Below are 18677 nucleotides of genomic sequence, written 5' to 3'. Positions count from 1 at the left end.
TTTACCGGAAAGATAAAATTACTCTGAGTGTATGTTCTTTAAATTCTTAATCACTTAAAAATTGTGTTGATTTCTAAGATAAGATAAACAATAATCTATTGATTGATATCATCTTTTTCCTTAATTTTGTTTAAAAAACTTGTACTATATTATTATTTAGTGGCTATATTATTACCAGATGTAAGTTAGTGGGGTCATGATTGCTATAGGTAGGTATGTTAGAAAATAATTAAATAAATTAAATAATCAAATCATCCTCAAACCCATTTTATGTTTGTTGAATATCAACCGAAATATTTGTAACTCTATTTAAATAAAATAACTAACATAGATTTTATAAGAATAATAATACAATACAATACAATATAATAACTCTTTATTGCACACCAACACAGTATGCAGTACAGAAAACACAATAATGTAACTAGAGCCTGAAATAAACGTTTATGTTATAGCAAATAGCAAAAATACAAACTGACGAAATTTTACAAATAAATTGATTGATTGATTGATTTGGAGGAGGACGTAGGACAGCTTTTTCCCGGATAATTGCATATCCCGAGAGATAGCAGGATATTGATAGGGCAACAATTATTTAAAAATAAATAACACCGCATTGTGATATACCTAATTATTTTTACCATTGAAATCTATGTACTCGACTGCCTGCATGTTTCTTATCATCAAAACGGCGCAAAATTAGTTCACAGCGCGGTTTTGTGAACCTTTCACTATAGTTTGTTGACGTCCGCGACAGGGGTTGTGTCAAAGTCATATTGATGATTGATGCGCCGCGCGTTTTGTTCTAAACAGCCAGTCTAGTGCCGTAAGGTGCCATAAATGTCGATAATTTTTACTAAGCATTCTGATGGGGAAGGCTTATACAGGGTGGAAAGTTGAGATGGGGCAGCAAGTTTTTAAAATGTTGTCAACATACTGTTTAATTTTCTTTAAGCATAAAGGATTCATATTCGTAAAAAACAACATGCGAAAGTTTCACTTTGCAAATAGTACCCTACGAACTTTATGGAAAAGGTTTTCTTTGATTTGTGGGTTACTTAGTTGGGGGTGCCTTAGTTGGTCTCAAAGAGTGTTTTAATCCTTGATAGAAATGGGATCGATTGGCATTAAAAAAAAAAGTCAAATCTATCGACTTTCTCGCTGACTGTACATTTTATCAAAAATCTGTGAATGTCGATTGTCATCACTCAATAAGTTAGTTAAGGTCTCCTAAGAGCATTTTTGCGTAGCAGCAAGGGATCTAGTAGCTGCCCTTGCTGCCCCATCTCAACTTTCCACCCTGTATATGATGACGGTGATGATGAACTTGACTGATAGTACACTTACTTAAACTTTTACTCGTAATTAAGAAAGCAAATGGATCGATTAAATAACAGTTTAACCCAGGATACAGTTAACGATAGGACTGGTAGTATGAAGGAAATTGGAACGATGGCCGATACGATGCAATGGAATCCAATTAGGCAGGTACCTACTAAGACTAAGACTAAGATAGTAGGTACAGTCAAGGAAATTAAATCACTACCCAGGGTGGAACCTTTGTGCTACTAATGTCATAGTGACATTTCATATAGACGGACAGTGGAGTCTTAGTAATAGGGTCCCGTTTTTACCCTTTGGGTATGGAACCCTAAAAATTAGGCAGCCCAGCGGGAATCGAGTTATTGCGGGGCCACGCTACTGATAGCTTCATTCATAATAATTGCTTTGCCGAATGCGATGCCAGCGAACGCACAGGAAACTCAAATCGTTAGTGATTTCTATTTTGTTCTATTCGAAGGCTTAATGCTTTATAGCATGCGCGATCAATTATTATTGTTGCTAAATTACGTTCGAAATTATTATGATTATTAGTAGGTAATTTAAATTATTAAAGTTTATTTTTCAATGTTTATTATAAAGAGTGCTTCAAGTTGTTTGACATGATACCGCGGTAAGCGAGTGACGCGGTGGAAGCAAACGGCATTTGCAATCGATTTCATAATGGATGTTGTGACTGTCTCGCAGTGGCGTGGAATAAACATTTTTGTTAGGCATCTCGAAGGGTGAGAGAAGCGTGAGTTAGGATGTATTCAGATATAACTATTCGCAGTTAGAGCACACTAGCTTCGCCACACTATCACCACTGACTCATGTAAAAAAATTAGATTCCAAAACCCTTAATTTGATTGCTTAGTAACGATATCTCTTGTCTGGGTAGCGGTTAGTTCCGATGGAGTGCCGAAAAAAAAAAAAGTTGATGTTAGATGAAAAGTGGCTAAATAAGAAACAAACAAGCCACGTGTCGGTACTTTGAATTGGTGTAGCGGTATAGCGCGGTACGGAATAAGGACTGAAGTGGGTCGGTTCAAATCAGTGCCAAAAATCGAATTGTTACGACGACACGCCACTGCTGGCTGTCTAATCAACGCGCAGCCCAAACGAAACTTTGCGACGGTTCTCTTCATTGTTAAAGTAGGTACCTTGGGACGAAGCAGCGGTTTCACTCGCCCTTGCTAACATAATTAGGGTTTCTTGATAGTTGAAATATCGCTAGATGGCGTTACTATCGAGAGGCCCGTTTGACGTTATGTCACAGGGCGGCCACGCCATACAAAATACGCGTTCTTGCATCTACATAGGCACGACGACGTCTGTACACGCGTCAATGTGTGCGTAAGACACACAGGGCTGACTATCGCAAAACCCTAGTACTATAGGGTATGTAGGTATGGCTTAGATGTGTAAATAAATGTAATCGTTAATCATATATTTTTATTTAAACCTACTTAAAATGTGTCTGTCTATGTATTTAAGCATTAATATGACTACAAACTTGAACGAATTATTCGGTACCTAAATAATTAGTTATTTCATGTATTAATCGCGATACTTTTAGAAAGCATTATTATTTACATTAGGAAATCGAAAAAAACTCCTTTTCTTATCTTTGGCTGTTGGCAAACACCTATACAATGCACAGTATATCACCATTTCGTTCGCAAATTATTGCTCCCGAACTTACTGCCGTGCGACGGTGCGACCGACATACATCGCGTTGCGCGCCCGACTGCTTTCCTTAGTTTTCCTGCAATCTGCGCTTGAGGGGTGGGGTAACTCGATGCGGGCGGAGAGTGGCCATTCTGTACGTCAGTACTATTATATATTCTGTGGTTATGTCTTGCTTGTCATTGGCTCATTTATTTACTATCGCAAACGTCATTGGCTCATTATTTTACCAAACATAAACGGGACGCAAATGTCAAAGTTTCCAAACGGGTCTTACGATACCAGCGCTGACTAGCCTTTCACAGAAACTCTCATTCAAGTGGTAAATTTAGGAACTAAATAAGTTTGCATAATCAACTCGTTTATAATAGATAATAGTTGCACAGTGGCGCCACTTATACTGGAACGAGTAACTTGGAACTCACCCCTAAAAGCATTCAAGTGATCAAAAAGAACTAACCAGTTTGCATACCAACATCTTTATTATAATCTTAGCACAGTGACGCCACTTGTGCCACGAGTCACACGGAATAGCAGGGCTACTACGAAACTCGGAGTTCGTGTCGTGCGGTCCCTCTGACACTTATACTATTTAATACGAGAGCGAGAAGGACCGCACGACACGAACTTTGAGTTTCGTGTTTCGTAGTAGCCCTGCTGATTACGAACATAATATAATTCAAGTGGTCAAATTAAGAACTAACTAACTAGTTTGCATACCAACTCCTTTATAATCGTTGCACAGTGGCGCCACCCATACTGCGAGCCTGGAACTGGTTCCTTGCTCCTACTGACAGACATTCGCAGCCAGTTTTGCGCCGGATGGCATCGGCATATTTTAATCGGTCGTCTTCCGTAAACTGCGGTATTTACTATTTACCGCGTCTATAAAAACTTGAAACACTTAGGTACCTTTTTATCGCGCTTATACAGGGTCTACTTGGTCCATCTTTATTGGAAACAAGCGTAGATGAACGTAACTTGAGAAAGCTCCTTCCATGTATGTAGTACCTGGTGTACAGTTACCAACACCAATATCTGACACAACAAAAAGCGTGCCTTAATATCTGATACGACTCTACCTACTATGGCCAGTAGGACGTGTCAGATATTTTTGCACGCTCCGCTGTGGCAGATTTTAATGTAGGTGATTGTACAAGAACTAAAGGAATTTATGTAATTTTCTAATTAGGAATGTCAATTTGTCTATACGTTACTGTTAGAGAGCAAAATGGTATTTATGCTAAACAACCCTTTCTTTAAAATGTTCCTTTCGCAAAATGTCCGTTCTTTAAAAGTATCGCTAGCGAAATGCTACATGTGAAACTTTTGGAGAATTGGTGAATTTCGAAAACAAGACCATTTGAGAAAAATACATTTTAAAGATGGAACGTCTTAAGAAAAATAGACAGAAAATCACGCACTGTGTAGCAAACACAATGCTGAGTTGAAACCCTTTTTCGGTGACTACTGGTGTCACCACACCATTATGGTGTATTATGTTGTGGGTATTTTATTGTTTTTATTAAATCTTTTCATTTTCATTTTCATTTTTATTATGTTTGGTGGTCGTCTGTTGGGGCCGTTAATAAACCATTTCTTTCCTTTTTTCTTTCAAAGGGTCATTGTGCTTCATTTCTTGTCGCGGTTTACCGACATTCATTTCATATTCAACTACTTATTCGCTAAACTGCCAGCCTCATTGCGCCCATCATTTAGTAAACTTGTAGACTTTATATTGCCCTTATTTAGCGTCTAACCACGACGGAAGATACCAATAAATATAAACACCTTATACGTCCGTGACCGTGGTTAAATAGCGGATAAACTGCTTACTTTTTACCATTTAAGTATGAAGTCCCGCGCCCGCGCCCGCGTGGGAACTGCGGCCCAAGCCCTCTCATTCTGAGAGGAGGTCTGTGCCCAGCAGTGAGACGTTACAGGCTGGGATGATGATGATGATGATGCCGTCAGATATGATTACAAAACGGAGCAAAATCCTGAAGATTGGTTAACAAGCCATGAATTGGTGAACATAAAGCTAATACTTTTTCTCACGAAAAATCGATTTCTGCGCTATTGTTTTTATTTTTTTGTGATAAAAACATTCCCGATCAAAAATACAATCTGACGATAAGCCAGCGGAAAGCAGTTCGCAAAGAAATTCAAAATCGAACAATTAAGTAAGTAGGTAAAGTAGTTATTTTAAAGCCAGGATTTCATTTGGCTATTGCAGTAAATTATTAACAATAAGAATTTCAATAATTATGATAAATATAGTAATGCTCATTCTTCGGGTTGCTTAACAAAAAATGTTTCACGCCTGCTAGGTACCATCCGCCAAATATGTGGTCCACCACCCTAAGTTGATAATCGTTTGCATGTCATAAAACAATAATGCCAATAGTTCGACTTTAGCGACATATTCATTTGATAGGAACTTGTTTAAAAATTGAATTACCACTTATTTGGCTGATGATACCTAGTACTAAGTATTCCCTGCCTCAATCGCAGTGGCAGACTTTAAAGTCACACAGGCAGGCACCCACATTAAATCACGAGAAAAACTTTCTAGCTATTAAGTTAACCAAATAATTACATAACTATGGTGGCGACAATGAGGCATATATCAGAGTTTCACCGCAAACAATCAGCACGTTGCATGAGAGCCATTAAGACTGTGTGGCTTGGGTGACAGCAGCAGTCACTTTCTAAGTGGGAGTGTTTCCATGTAGCAGCTGTTCTTATGAAGAGGATCGAGTTGTTAGTAATAGTTGGTATTTAACTTGCATTTTCACATAATAAATAAAAGTTTTTCGCCGTTAATATTAATCCTTCTTCTTATATTTAAGAGCTACGCTCTTGTCGGTGGATTAACCGTCACTTTGGGCGGTCTTCGGCCAGCTGTTTGATTTTCTCTAACGATAGCCCCGACATCCAATTTCTCCTTCATCTGGGCAAAATATGTCAATCTTGGTCTTCCTCTATAATAATCTATAGATCAGCTTAGAGTATCTTGGTAAACCGTGAAAACCTACAGTGCCATCCACGAAGACGCGTGATTTTGTCAAAATTAGACATTAATGACATTGTATTAAGAACCACTGCACGCGTCATCGTGAATGACTACCTATAGTGGTTTGACCTAAGGCCCCTCAAACAGAGGATCGTCGGTTCAAAGCCATTGCCTCCGAGTTTTTCAAAATATGTGCGCTCGAACAGAGGATCGTGGGTTCAAACCCCGGCTCGCACCTCTGAGTTTTTCGAAATTCATGTGCGGAATTACATTTGAAATTTACCACGAGTTTTACGGTGAAGGAAAACATCATGAGGGTTTCCTCATTTGCAGGTTTCTGCACAAACCTGCGAAGCAATTCAACGGTGTGTGTGAAGTTCCCAATACGCACGGGGTCCGCGTGGGAACTACGCCCAAGCCCTCTCATTCTGAGAAGAGGCCTGTGCCCTGCAGTGGGACGTATATAGGCTGGGATGATGATGATGAAGATGATGAAATAGATTGCTACGCTGCTACTGGGCAGGGTAGGGCTAGGCTTCAGGAGGCTGGGCTGGGCTGGCTGCATTTCCTCGTTAATTAATTAATCATTAATAATTTCCTCAATTTAATTGTGACTTACTGTTTTCTATATTGCTCTTTGCTAATAAAAGTCGGTACCTATTTACTTAAAAAAAAATACTACATTCTAATCTCATCTGTTTTAATAAGCTTCTGCTGATATAAAAAAAAGGACAAAAGCAGTACAAATCTCCATTACCTTCACTGTTGTTTTGTTGTTCCAGAATTCGAGTGGCAGCGAGCCGCGCTCGCGCAGCGCGACCCCCGACTCGCTGGACTCCATGCCGAGTGGGGGCTCCGGCAGCCCCCCCGCCGAGTGGGCCGACACCCACACCCCTCCAGATTTCGTGTGAGTATCCAAAAAAGCTCTAAGGGCCTGCTGCACCACTCATTGATAAATTTTATTTAACTGATGTGATGCCGTCTCTGTCTATTAGAACAAAACAAACAGACGGCATCACAGATATCTGTCACATAAAATTAATCAATGGGTGCGGTGTAACAGGGGGTAAGTCATCGCACACTAAACTTATCAACTCCACAACACTGCGGCATCAACTCAACTCAAACTTTCGGTCGAGTAGTTAACTAGGTGATCCACCAATGGTTACTAATGGACAACGTGGTGTCAAAGACTAGGCAATACGTATTCAACTGGTTCATACTGCTGCTGGGGCTGGGAAAGATAAGTAGTTGTTGCGGGGGCAGGACAGACAGGGTTGGGCAATGCATGACCAATGGGTTCGAGTTGACTTCAAGTGTACGAGGCACTGTTGTTTATAATGCAACGTCAACAAAGACCATGCGATACACTGTACTTGTTTAAAGGCACAGCACCATGACTTTTGTGCAGGTATGACCGAATCGGGTTTTAACGCTGTTTGACTCAAGTGCGATTTGCCTAGAATCAAACGGCGGCAAAGACCATGCACGATGTACCTAATTCCCACGGAAATTTTGTAAAATCCCCAAATTTAATTAAAGTGCTGTATCTAATGATTTACGTGCGAAGCCGCGGGTAAGCACTAGTATGGTATACTAAGGGGCTGTTTCACCATCCATTGATTAGTGTTAACGGGCGGTTAGGTGTGATGCCTTCTCTATTTGTTTTGATCGAATAGACGGAGACGGCATCTGATTTAACCGTCGGTTAACGCTAATCAATGGATGGTGAAACAGCCCCTAATTGTCGCACCCCTCTTTCCAGCGACAGCTTCCCCCCGCCGGGCACGCACTCCCCGCTGGCACGCACGCCGTCGGCCCCGGCGGCCCCGCGCCGTGCGCGACTCTCGCCGCCGCACGCGCACTCGCCGCCGCGCCCAATGCACGAGTTGTTCAAACCCAACGACCTACACTGGGCTGATATTGCCACAAATACCGGTACGTACATGAATAGCCTAGCGCCATCAAGTGAGCAAATATAGAAGCTTGCCATCGAAGTTTCTCAAACCGGACGCATATGTACCTACAACTTCCGTCACTCTTCTTTCAGAGTTCGGTCCCCGGACATAACATACGCCTGGAAAGAGATTTTCTCAAATTGTACCCTCTTTTTCCTTCCCTTCTACACCGTACTGCTGGGGTTGGAAGTTCGTAGTTGACAATAGAAAGCGCTGCTGCTATAATTTTTCATCATTTTCCCCAAAGGGATAGAACTGTGTTTTGTGAGGGATACCTACCGAATAAGATGCCATTGGATGTAAAATATCATCATAGTGTTTGAAACGACCTCTTAAGATAAGTCTTCCCCCAAAAACATCCCCTAGAAATATTTAGTTGTAAGTACGTCTTCTGTACTTCTGTGCTTTCCTTGTGGAAATAAGCTATCTTTACTTAATTCTTGTTGTGTTCTTTGCAGAGGGTATCGAACTACTCGGCTACCAAAGATACGGGACAGTCCAGGGCCCCAGAATAGGCAAGGAGCGAATAAATGGATCAATATTGAAGGACAACGACCCTTTCGTGTAAGTTTTTTAAATATCCTAAGGCCTAGAATAAGTGATATAATCAAAAGAGAGGAGAGATTTGCTACTGAATTTGCTATTGGACGAAATAAATAAGATGCACTCGGTTACAATATTTCACTTTGTTCGAAACTAAATCAATTGATAAGTAAATTGGAAAATAAATCACGCAGTGACTGTGGGACCAAGGTTTATTATACTCTTTCAAAGAAAGAAAGCATTTTTCACATCAATCTAACCGACTTCGGGTGATTAGGGAACGTAGGTATATTAAGAAGATTCTCATAGACTGAAAAACTACTTTTTTATTTGTCATTTTCAAAGTCCAAATGTATACTTAAATAAAACATCTATTTCCAGCAAGCACACGACAGTGTCGCGGGCTAAAAGCGCGGCGTCCGTGCAACAGCCTCTCAGCTTCGAGCACAAGTTCAACCTGGACCGACAAATGATGGACCACGAGGAGGTGAGCCCAGACACTTATGCTAGCTGACACTAACAAATTAAGTCTTGCAAATAGGCCGCAAAGAATCCTTTTGCACGTCTTTTTTTGAGTCCACGAGCGCTTTTGGAAAGACTATCTTTGCCAAAAGACTGCGCCGCAAGAAGCTTGGTTATTACCTAAAGTTCTGCACTACATCAATTCGATTTGCATTTTGTCAGCAGCCATAGGTAACGGAAAGCTCTCTGATATTCGTGTTCTGGAAGAGTATACAATGTACCATTGGAGTAACGACACCAAGTTGTATACGCCAACCAAGTTATACCTACGCTATGCTAAGAGACATGAAATTTTGCACGGGTGTCCTTCATACGCTATAAATGTAGACCAATATGTAGTTTTGAGGAATTGCCATAGAATTTAATAAAAACCCTAAATTCCAATCCAACTGCCAGTTCTAATACTTCACATAAGCAAAGCCCTGAGCTAGGCTTATACAGGACAGGTGGTATATTGATTGCCACGGCAGTGCTCATTATAATCCTGTTTCCAGGAGTGGCCAGAAGACGGCAGCTCCGTGGACGTGGAGAGCTTGAGCGAGCCGCAACACAAGCGCCTGCCGCCGCTGCTGTGGCTGGAACTAACTGCACTCTTCGACAAATACTCGCTGCCCTTCCAGAAGAGGAAGCCGCCGAAGAAGAAGAGGAAAGAAGGTGAGTAAAACAGGACATTACGAAATTTTTGGGGGTGATTCGTCAAATATCACTTTTGGAATAGATTCTTGGACAGCGGGTGGATTTGTTACAATCGCTGTGTCGTCTTTTTGACCACTAGATATTTTCTTTTAAAAAACTGACCCAGCTTTATCGAGGACGGGTTTAAATAAACAAACCTCCTCAAAAATCTCTAAGTGATATATGTATTTTAATTGAATCAAGCTTGATTTTGAAGCAGACCATCACAACGCGCAATCAAACAACAACGTAAAAAGGATTACGTTTTTACGATTTTTAGGTAGTAGATACCTATATACCAAAGATTTCTTGAGTACGACTTGGACTCCACTGTCTCTACTAAATACAAACCGGTCAACAAACTAAAAGGCTACAATCGTTTTATCTAGCTCTTCGGTTGTTTTGATAGCATAACTCCCCAAAGTAATACCTGGATGACTCAAGTAACCGTTCGTTTTCCAGAGGGTTCAGTGTTCGGCGTGTCCCTGGAGACACTCCTGCGCAAGGACATGCTGCTGTGGGAGGAGACGTGGAGCTCCGTGCCCGGCGTGCTGCGCGCGCTCGCCGCCGCGCTGTCTGCGCGCGCCGCGCACGAGGGGCTGCTGCGCGTGCCAGGCAATAAGAACAAGGTGAGACCGACAGTCTGACAGGGATGCTGGTCAAATTCCTCCGTGAAATTCATCATCATCGTCATCCCAGCCTGTGTACGTCCTAGGCTGGGCACAGGCTTCTTCTCAAGGGGCTTGGGCCGAAGTCTTACGCGGGCCCAGTGAACTTGGAAAAAATCTTATGGCAGTATTTATCCAGCTTCAAAATGTGATTTAACAGGTGCGAGCACTTAGATCAAACCACTAGGCCACCACGGCTCCGTAAGATTGTGATAGTAGATTTCATCGTCACCCGGAAGACGTCCACTACTAGACAGAAGTCTCCCTCAAAAAACACCACAAAAACCGGTTCTGCGCCGACCGCATCCATCAGATTCTTACAACCTTCACTAGGACATCAGCCATCTTGTGGAGAGCCTACCCACGCTGCGTCTTCCGGTACATAATCGCATCTCAAGAATACATTGGACTCAAAGGTCAACAGTTCTTCGAGCAGTATCCCATTCATTGGCCACTGAAGTTAGGCACTTCTTCCTTCTGTACCCGTGAACATACTAAGTCGCAAATTTTCTGTCTTCAGATCGAAGCTCTGTGCCAGCTGATCGAGCGCTCCTGGTACTCAGGATCGCGGCAAGTCGTGGAGAGCGCCCTGGCAAATGCGAGTAGCCACGACCTGGCGGCCGTGTTCAAAAGGCTACTACGGTCACTGCCGCAGCCGCCTCTCACGCAAGAGCTGATGCGGCTATTTTACCACACGTATTGTAAGTATTACTAAGTATTATGGGAATGCATAATTCTCAACTTCATTTCAGAGCACGGAAAAGCGACAGTTACAAATTTTTTGCTGACTTTACGTTGGGCTCCCACATACCTCCGACGTGAGGTCGTATAAGGGGAATTTGCACTAAGACGTAGCACTGGTTGCATTAGTTAATTTTACGCTTAATTTAGAATTCGGAAATTGGAAGAAATCGAGCGCTCCTTGAAATCTTTCTAAGATTACTAAGCCACACAGAATCCAAACTTAGAACTTTTACCATACTTTTAAGTCCTAACTCATCATTAACGGTATAATGATTGGATCAACCTTTAATCATTCTTCTTATTCCAGCTCTGACAGGATCGACGCAAGGCCGAGCCCTAAACCTGTTGGTACTCCTCCTGCCGGCAGAACAACGCGCAACGTTGCGCAGCATCTTACAGCTGGCGCGGGACATCGTCGCGCACGCAGACACCAACAAGATGAGCGAACACAACGTCGCTATGATCATTGCGCCTGCGCTCTTTCCACCCAGGTCAGTGTCCATACTAATATTATAAATGCGAAAGTGGTGTGTTTGTGTGTTTGTCCGTCTTTCGAAGCCGGAGGCAAAAGCTAGTATGTAAGTAATATTATATTGCGTAGAACGGCTACTATACGGCCCTCATCTTTCTCCAAACCTAACGGATAATTCGAAATAGTTTCGTATCCGTAACCGTATCAGGCCCTATACCACGAAGTGCAAAACTCGAACTTCGTATGTTGCCGTCCCGCTGGCGCTTATGTCATTTAATACGCGAGTGAAAGGGACGGTGTGATACGAACTTGGATTTGCGAGTTTCGTAGTAGCCACTCTGATTATGGGCGTCCATGTGCAACAGTGGACGTCTTACAGCCGATATGATGGTGAACCGAAATTTCATAATAATATCCATAACATCCCTGGTCAATTCATTCTGTAAATTTTTTAATTTAACTTTTCTTTGAAAAAAATACGTGTTTGCTTTGTATTTCGGCGGCGAGTAGCGAGAAGTTGATTGTTTTTTAGCATGAAAAAAATTGTCGCTCAATAACAGTCGCTTCTCGCTACTCGCCGGCGGTGGGCCAGTTCCTTAGAACTGAAACAATTACTTTGCTCACCTGCAACCTACTAAGGACGCATAAAATACCTAAATGTTTCACAAATTCCTCCGTAAAAGACTTATAACATTTTCTTTTCTTTCAGCCTCCTGATGAAGCAGTCAGACAGTCTGGAAACGCAGTTGGCCATGGCAGCCAACAGCTGTCACGTAACAGAAGCCCTCATGCGCTGGTGCGACCAGCTCTGGCTGGTCCCAGACTCCCTTCTCACCGCGTCCCAGCGGAAACCTTCCCCGCACCGTCGCAACCACATTTGAACGCACCCGTTCATACTTAAAGGCGACCTAAGCAGTTTTGCCTCCAATTTTGTAGGCACAAGATGGCGGCGCAGAGCCAAAATGGCGGATACGGCGCCGAAAGTAAGATATAAAAAGAATGATCGCTTTTGTGAGATTTTATACGTTGAATCGGAAGCTCTTCAGCACTAGAAAAGTGGCAACGTACGATCCGAACCGTGAATGCAAGATAAAATTGTCCTAGGGGTTATTTAGGTCACTAAAGAAATCGTTTTCTCCACTTGTCCTATTACTTTTCGGAAATTTCCAATTCTGCAGGTTTTGAGCTATTTTCTGTTGTAATTCAAATGCGGTAGGTTCTATTTATTAAGATTACTGTTTTAGCAGATAAGAGATGAGGTTGTCGCACTTCAAGTCAACTAGTGCTGTGCTATTTTACTTTTGAACAATTATTATATTTGAGTGATACGATATTTTAGTTTTAACGCACACATATACTCCGTGTTAATATATTCGTTAACGCATTTAGTGTGGTATATAATGTGGGATGCCAAATATTCATTTCGTATAGTGATAATTCCAGTTGTAGTATTAGCATTAATAACATGTGGTTGATTAATTTCGATATTCCCCTAATAAAAAGTATTTTTTGGGAACGGTAAAATTCCTAGCTAAGCATCCACCACTAAAATAAAAAAAAATAGGTTGTAACAATTTTAGTTCTTTGTCTGAGTTAGTGGATGGAATCCTTAAAAAAAATAAAAATTATGGTGCCATTGTTTTGGTTTGTTTCGAATTCCTAGTTACCGTTGTGAATATCAAATTTACTCTTTTGGTTCATCGTTGTGGTGCCTTGATGTCCTTACCCAAGTATTTGTAAGATGTAAATACTATTATAGTTTTTGTATAAATATATTACCAATACTTTGACTAGGCAAGCAAAGACTGACTTGGTGTATTATTATTAAGATAATGCGTAATGATATTATTTAAGATGTATTTACTTCCATTATTAAATAAAATGAATATTATTTACAAAATTTGTTTTTATTTTTGTTCCCAATATATTCTGTAGCTTAATTTAACTACAAGGCGCAAGGATTACAAACTTGAAGATTTCCATTTTCAAAAATACAAACTGAGACATGGATGCACAGAAAAACCAGAAAAAGAGACCAGCACTGGGAATCGAACCCAGGTCCTCAGCAATCCGTGCTGCGTGCTATAACCCCTACACCACTGCTGGACAGGAATCTAGACACGAATTTTTCCTATGCATACATATCTCAGGTTGCTTATTTCTACTTACTATGCTACTTAAGCAGCAGCACTAGCGACATCTATGTTTCGTCAACAGACCATTTCCATTTTGTTTCATGTAGGTACAGAGTACAGTCAACCAATTTTAATCTTAGGCCAACCACAAAACAAAACACACTTGATGACAATCTAATTTCAAAAGAGTTGTTACTAATTGATATAGATAGATAAATAAAATTATTGAAACTGTGATCAATGTTCACATTTAAAATTCCACCAGTGGTAACTTATACAACTTTATCTCAAAACAACATAACTCATTCAATAATAGAGAAAGAATGTAAGCATACTAAACAGCAATTTTGGACAAGCATTCAAGTAACTAACTATAAATAAATTCAATTCAAAATTCTCAGTAATATTTTACAAATCAATACACAAGAGTAGAATATGTAAAACGGTTTACTAATGTTTCGGCGAAAAACGTTTGGCAACCTGTTTCATTTCGCAACTTTTCATTTTCCAAATGTTAAATATTTTTGAAACTGTAAATATATCAGGATTTTTATAAAAGTAACCTAACCTAACCTAAAGGGTTCTACACGATGGCCCTGAAATAAATCCTGAAATATTTACAGTTTTAGAGTTTGCGAAATGAAACAGGTTGCCAAACGTTACGTTGCGAAAAGGCAGTACTCGATGTAAAACTTTACCCCAATTAGAATATGTGCCTTAATTATGTATTGATTCACTATCTGAGTATGAACATCCTACTTGTGACAGTTTTTGACTTACAATTTTTCTAATCTTAAAGTTCATTGGTTTGAATTTGGCTTTTTTTTTATATGATAACTAGTATTAGTATTTAAGGTGGCGATGCAAAACTATATAAAGAACATCATTTAAAAATTTGAAGCAAATCGCTTGAATAAATCCTGAAGAAAAATACATTCAAAGTAATCTTTAGAAAAATCATAAGACAAAAACTGTGACAAGTAGGATGTTTATACTCAGCATAAATATTCTTCACTATAAGAAGTACTCACAAAAAAACCCTTAGCCCATTTGATGCCGACTTACTATGGAAACCCGTCAATTTTTTTATTGTCCATCTTCCCTCCATATCTTATGAAATAACGATCCCAGAGAAAAAAAATCTGGAATCTTTTTGTAGAGAGTTTTATGTACATTACCTACTCATATATCAGAACATTGTTTGCTATGGGCCACCGTTTACGAGTAATTTACGAAAAACTAAATTAAGGACCTTTACAACCCCCTCCACCCGTTAGCTTCGCCCCCACCCATCAGTATTTTTAGTATGAGGTTTAAAACACTATTCCCTACAACTATGCCAAAATTCCCTTCTACATGAGTTTTTCCTCTGAGAGGCAGTTTTTGGTCTTAGTTGGGTGGGCTCTACAGTTTGGTGGAAAAATTTGAAAAAAATCAGGATGTGTAGTAAGAATATCTTTACAAGGAAAACTATAATGGCTAAGTTTTCTTGAGAATTATAAGTAGTTTAAGAGTAAATAGCAGCCTAAGGTATAAAATATACCTAAACTTGGAAGATTCCGTACGAAATACGAAAAACTTGGAAAAATATTACTTGATTTTTTCGTTATGGTACGGAACCCTATCTTGGCCGTGTCCAACACGCTCTTGGCCGATTTTTTTATTGTAAGTTACTTTATTGCATTTAAGTCGTACTTTTATGCTGCATTAAATCAGTTGTTTGTATTTCTAACACTCACCAATCAATACTTAAAGTTCTTAATAATATACACAGCTTCATTATCAGCCCCACACAATATTCTCCCCCGATCACAGTTCACAGAGTTAATCGGCTTATGTAGCGTTGGCATCAACGAGTTAACAACCATAGTATTCTTATCTTCCAATGGCATCCATGTAGCTACCTGGCTATCAGCTCCCTTGGTGCTCTTAATCATAGCTTCCATATTCCACTCCCAAATTTCACCAGATACGGAACAAGATATAAGTTTCAACGGATTAACAGGATGGAACTGCATCTCTGTTACACTGGCAGCATGAGCACTAAGTAGAGAAGTAGGGAATGAGTTCATACGTAAGTCCCATATAGCGAGGGAGCCAGACTCGCTACCAGCTAGGATGATGTGGGGTTGCGTTGGGTGGCTCAGGATACAAGTTGCCGCTAGCTCGTCACCAGCCAGGAGGAAGGATGCGGTAGGCTTGTTGTCTGAAGATCTCAAGTCCCAGATTTTCATGTGGCCTCGAAGGTTGCCACTAATAATCTGAAATGTTAATTTAATTATCAGTATGATCTCACACATTCCACTAAACTGTTTTTTGAATTTGATGAGAGTTGTACAATCAACTTTGTATAGCTTGTGATAAGACTGAAGACCTTATTCATTTTCTTTTGGAATGTGATCAGAATAAGGACATCGGAGACAGGTATTTGGATGGTATGGGCTTGTTCAATGGAGGTGTAAATGTAATTCTAAGTCGACCGCTTTCAGAAGAAGCAATGCTAATTTACAGATTCATTAGACAGGCCTTTACATCTAGACGTGGTTTCAGTGCAAGGGAGAGTGTAGTATTTGTAGTGTGGTGTATATAACTGAGGCTTCCCATGAGGCTGACATAGTCACATTTGGTGTACTAAAGCCTCGTTAAAATAATAGGTTTAAAAAAAAAAAGGTTTGTGGTGGTGATGGTGGTGTGGCATCCAGTTCTTAGGGATAGTAAAATGAGAGCAAAATCGATTGAATGACGTTCATGACAATTATGATCACCCTAGAGCACTTCAACATTTTACAAACCCTGTTTAACAATCAGACAACCATTAATGTGTTTGGTGAGCAGTGTGTACCCAGGGGTGTAGGTATCCTAATCCTAACCTAACCTTGGTTTGTCTCTTGGCTTGCCAACCTTATAAGAAAAGTTAGTATCTGCTTTCAGGCTATGTTCTGGACACATCCCAACAAACCAATTCTTACACATGATGAGAGTTAAACCATCACCTCTGTGTGAGATTTGCCAGAAGGTAGATGACTTGTCCCATTTGTTGTTGGAATGTGCTCGGAACTCAGACTTGAGGAGAAGAGATCTTGGGGGTTTGGGCCCCCTGAACAATGGCCAGGTCAATTGTTGGCTCTCAGAGCCAGCATCTGAAAAAGCCATTTGCATGTACCACTTTTTTAATATGTCCCTTGCGTAGGAAAATGAGCGAGCACCCATGAGGCTGACATGATCACAAACAGCAGGTGGTAGGACCTTGTGCAAGGTCCGCCCGGATTGCTACCACCATCTTTCTCGGTAATCCTGCCGTGAAGCAGCAGTGCTTGCACTGTTGTGTTTCGGCGTGGAGAGTAAGACAGCCGGTGAAATTACTGGCACTTGAGGTATTCTATCTTAGGCCTCTAGGTTGGCAACGCATCTGCAATATCCCTGGTGCTACAGATGTTTATGGGCGGTGGTGGTCTCTTACCACCAGGAGACCCACTTGCTCGTTTGCCATCCAGTCAAATAAAAAAAAAAAAAAAAAAACTTGTGACCAGACAAAAAAAAAATTTATGTTTTTTCTGAGGGATTAATTAAAAAACGCATAATATTTTTAACAACTTCAAGTGATTTTGTACCATATTGTGAAATTAGTATGGATGAATATTTATTTGTGCACATTTATGTGGTCACTATATGCAATGCACTATGCCTGGAAAAGGGTTAATATTTTAATGACCTCACCTCATGATATTTAATAAAACACACGGAATGTAGGGAGCAGCTGTCTGCACCCTCAATGGTTCGCATAACGTCTCCTCTGTGGCCATTCAAGTAATTAATGACTCCATCCTCTCCAACGCTGGCTATGTCAGTCTCCATGGTGGCAACTGCAGTACAACAACATGGGTCTTCTCTGAAAAAAAAAAGTTTAGATTATAAATCATCCTACTAATACAACACTCTAATCCAGGGATGGAGAAACTGCGGCCCGCGGGCCATCTAACAAAAATCAAGAGAAGATTTCGTATTGTTACAAAATTTCATTCTTATTGGCAATGGCCAAATTAGTGTTTCAGAAAATACCTATCAATATTTTATTTCAGTAAATAACAGCCAAAAATGCAACAACTTGGCCCGCCATATACTTTGTTAGTATACATTGGCACACGAAGGAAAAAGTTTTCCCATCCCTGCTCTAATCTCACAGTTAATAGACACTCAAAATAAAATTTAAACAGAAACCACTGTAAAAGTTGCAAGGAAGCTTATGGTGGCGACTTACCCATATCTGTGCAGTTTCTCCCACTTAAAAACCTCTTTTAAAGGCGCTGATCTTTCATACGTACTAATTTCAAGCAAGCGCACATTACCGTCGGAAGTAGACACGGCAATTCTGTTCTTGTCTGTAAATTTAATCTCCGTTACGTCTCCTTCTACGGGAAACTCTGATAGGCACTTAGGATACTCCACTTCTTCATCGTCCAGACTCTCAAAGCTCCAAACTTTAACAGAATTGACATCATCATCCCAACTGCCGGTAAAAAAGCACTTTGTTTCGACGTATTCATCGGGTATCCATCGCACTTTATTGATTTTTTGCGATACGAACGTGCCTTGGACGTCTAGTGACATTTTGAAAAGATTCAATGGATTTAACAAGTTATTTATACCGTTTAAATAACAATATTTTTGAATATTTTGAGACAAACAGTGAAACAGACGCGCTATTTTATAGGTTATGTGAATTGTGAATGAATATGACAGTTAAGTATTGCCAGATGAATATTAGATTTCCCACAAATTAGTAATTGAAAGCGCTGGTAGCTTCCTTTCAAATCTTTAATCGAATTTCGATCGGGTTAGTTAGTTCAGTGGGGTGCTGTGCTGAGCTGGTGGCTGGTACACGTATAACGCGCCAGTGAGAAATCCAAAGTGACTCACAGATCCATAAAGAGTCAT

General features: G+C 40.4%; 2 protein-coding genes across 7 annotated transcripts in view; one reads left to right on the top strand and one right to left on the bottom strand.

Moving 5' to 3' along the window:
- The window catches only part of conu (Rho GTPase-activating protein conundrum), a 152785-nt gene extending 138787 nt beyond the window's left edge, over positions 1-13998 (top strand). For all 6 annotated transcript variants that reach the window (XM_074101992.1, XM_074101994.1, XM_074101993.1 and 3 more), the window contains 9 exons: positions 6808-6932; positions 7791-7963; positions 8442-8547; positions 8908-9013; positions 9543-9702; positions 10186-10352; positions 10912-11092; positions 11443-11626; positions 12317-13998. In XM_074101992.1, coding sequence (XP_073958093.1) covers positions 6808-6932; positions 7791-7963; positions 8442-8547; positions 8908-9013; positions 9543-9702; positions 10186-10352; positions 10912-11092; positions 11443-11626; positions 12317-12488 — 1374 coding nt within the window. In that variant the 3' untranslated portion in view covers positions 12489-13998. The remainder of the gene's footprint in view (positions 1-6807; positions 6933-7790; positions 7964-8441; positions 8548-8907; positions 9014-9542; positions 9703-10185; positions 10353-10911; positions 11093-11442; positions 11627-12316) is intronic.
- Positions 13992-18473, bottom strand: Nup43 (nucleoporin 43). Its single transcript, XM_074102026.1, has 3 exons — positions 18001-18473; positions 17460-17631; positions 13992-16003 (listed from the first exon to the last, which is right to left on the bottom strand). Exons 1-3 carry the CDS (start codon positions 18348-18350, stop codon positions 15485-15487), a joined length of 1041 nt encoding a protein of 346 aa, XP_073958127.1. The 5' UTR covers positions 18351-18473; the 3' UTR covers positions 13992-15484.
- Between the last annotated feature and the right edge of the window lie 204 nt (positions 18474-18677).

Source organism: Choristoneura fumiferana, chromosome 18 (genome assembly GCF_025370935.1).
Source record: "Choristoneura fumiferana chromosome 18, NRCan_CFum_1, whole genome shotgun sequence".
Classification (NCBI taxonomy): domain Eukaryota; kingdom Metazoa; phylum Arthropoda; class Insecta; order Lepidoptera; family Tortricidae; genus Choristoneura; species Choristoneura fumiferana.
The sequence above is the reverse complement of the archived record's forward strand: the minus strand, read 5'-3'. Positions and strand labels throughout refer to the sequence as shown.

Coding starts and splice junctions, on each gene's coding strand:
- Nup43 (XM_074102026.1), bottom strand. CDS start 18,350: ATGTCACTAGACGTCCAAGGCACGTTCGTATCGCAAAAAATCAATAAA. Junction 17,632..18,000: donor GAGAAACTGCACAGATATGG/GTAAGTCGCCAC, acceptor TTTTTTTTTCAG/AGAAGACCCATGTTGTTGTA. Junction 16,004..17,459: donor GTTTTATTAAATATCATGAG/GTGAGGTCATTA, acceptor TTAACATTTCAG/ATTATTAGTGGCAACCTTCG.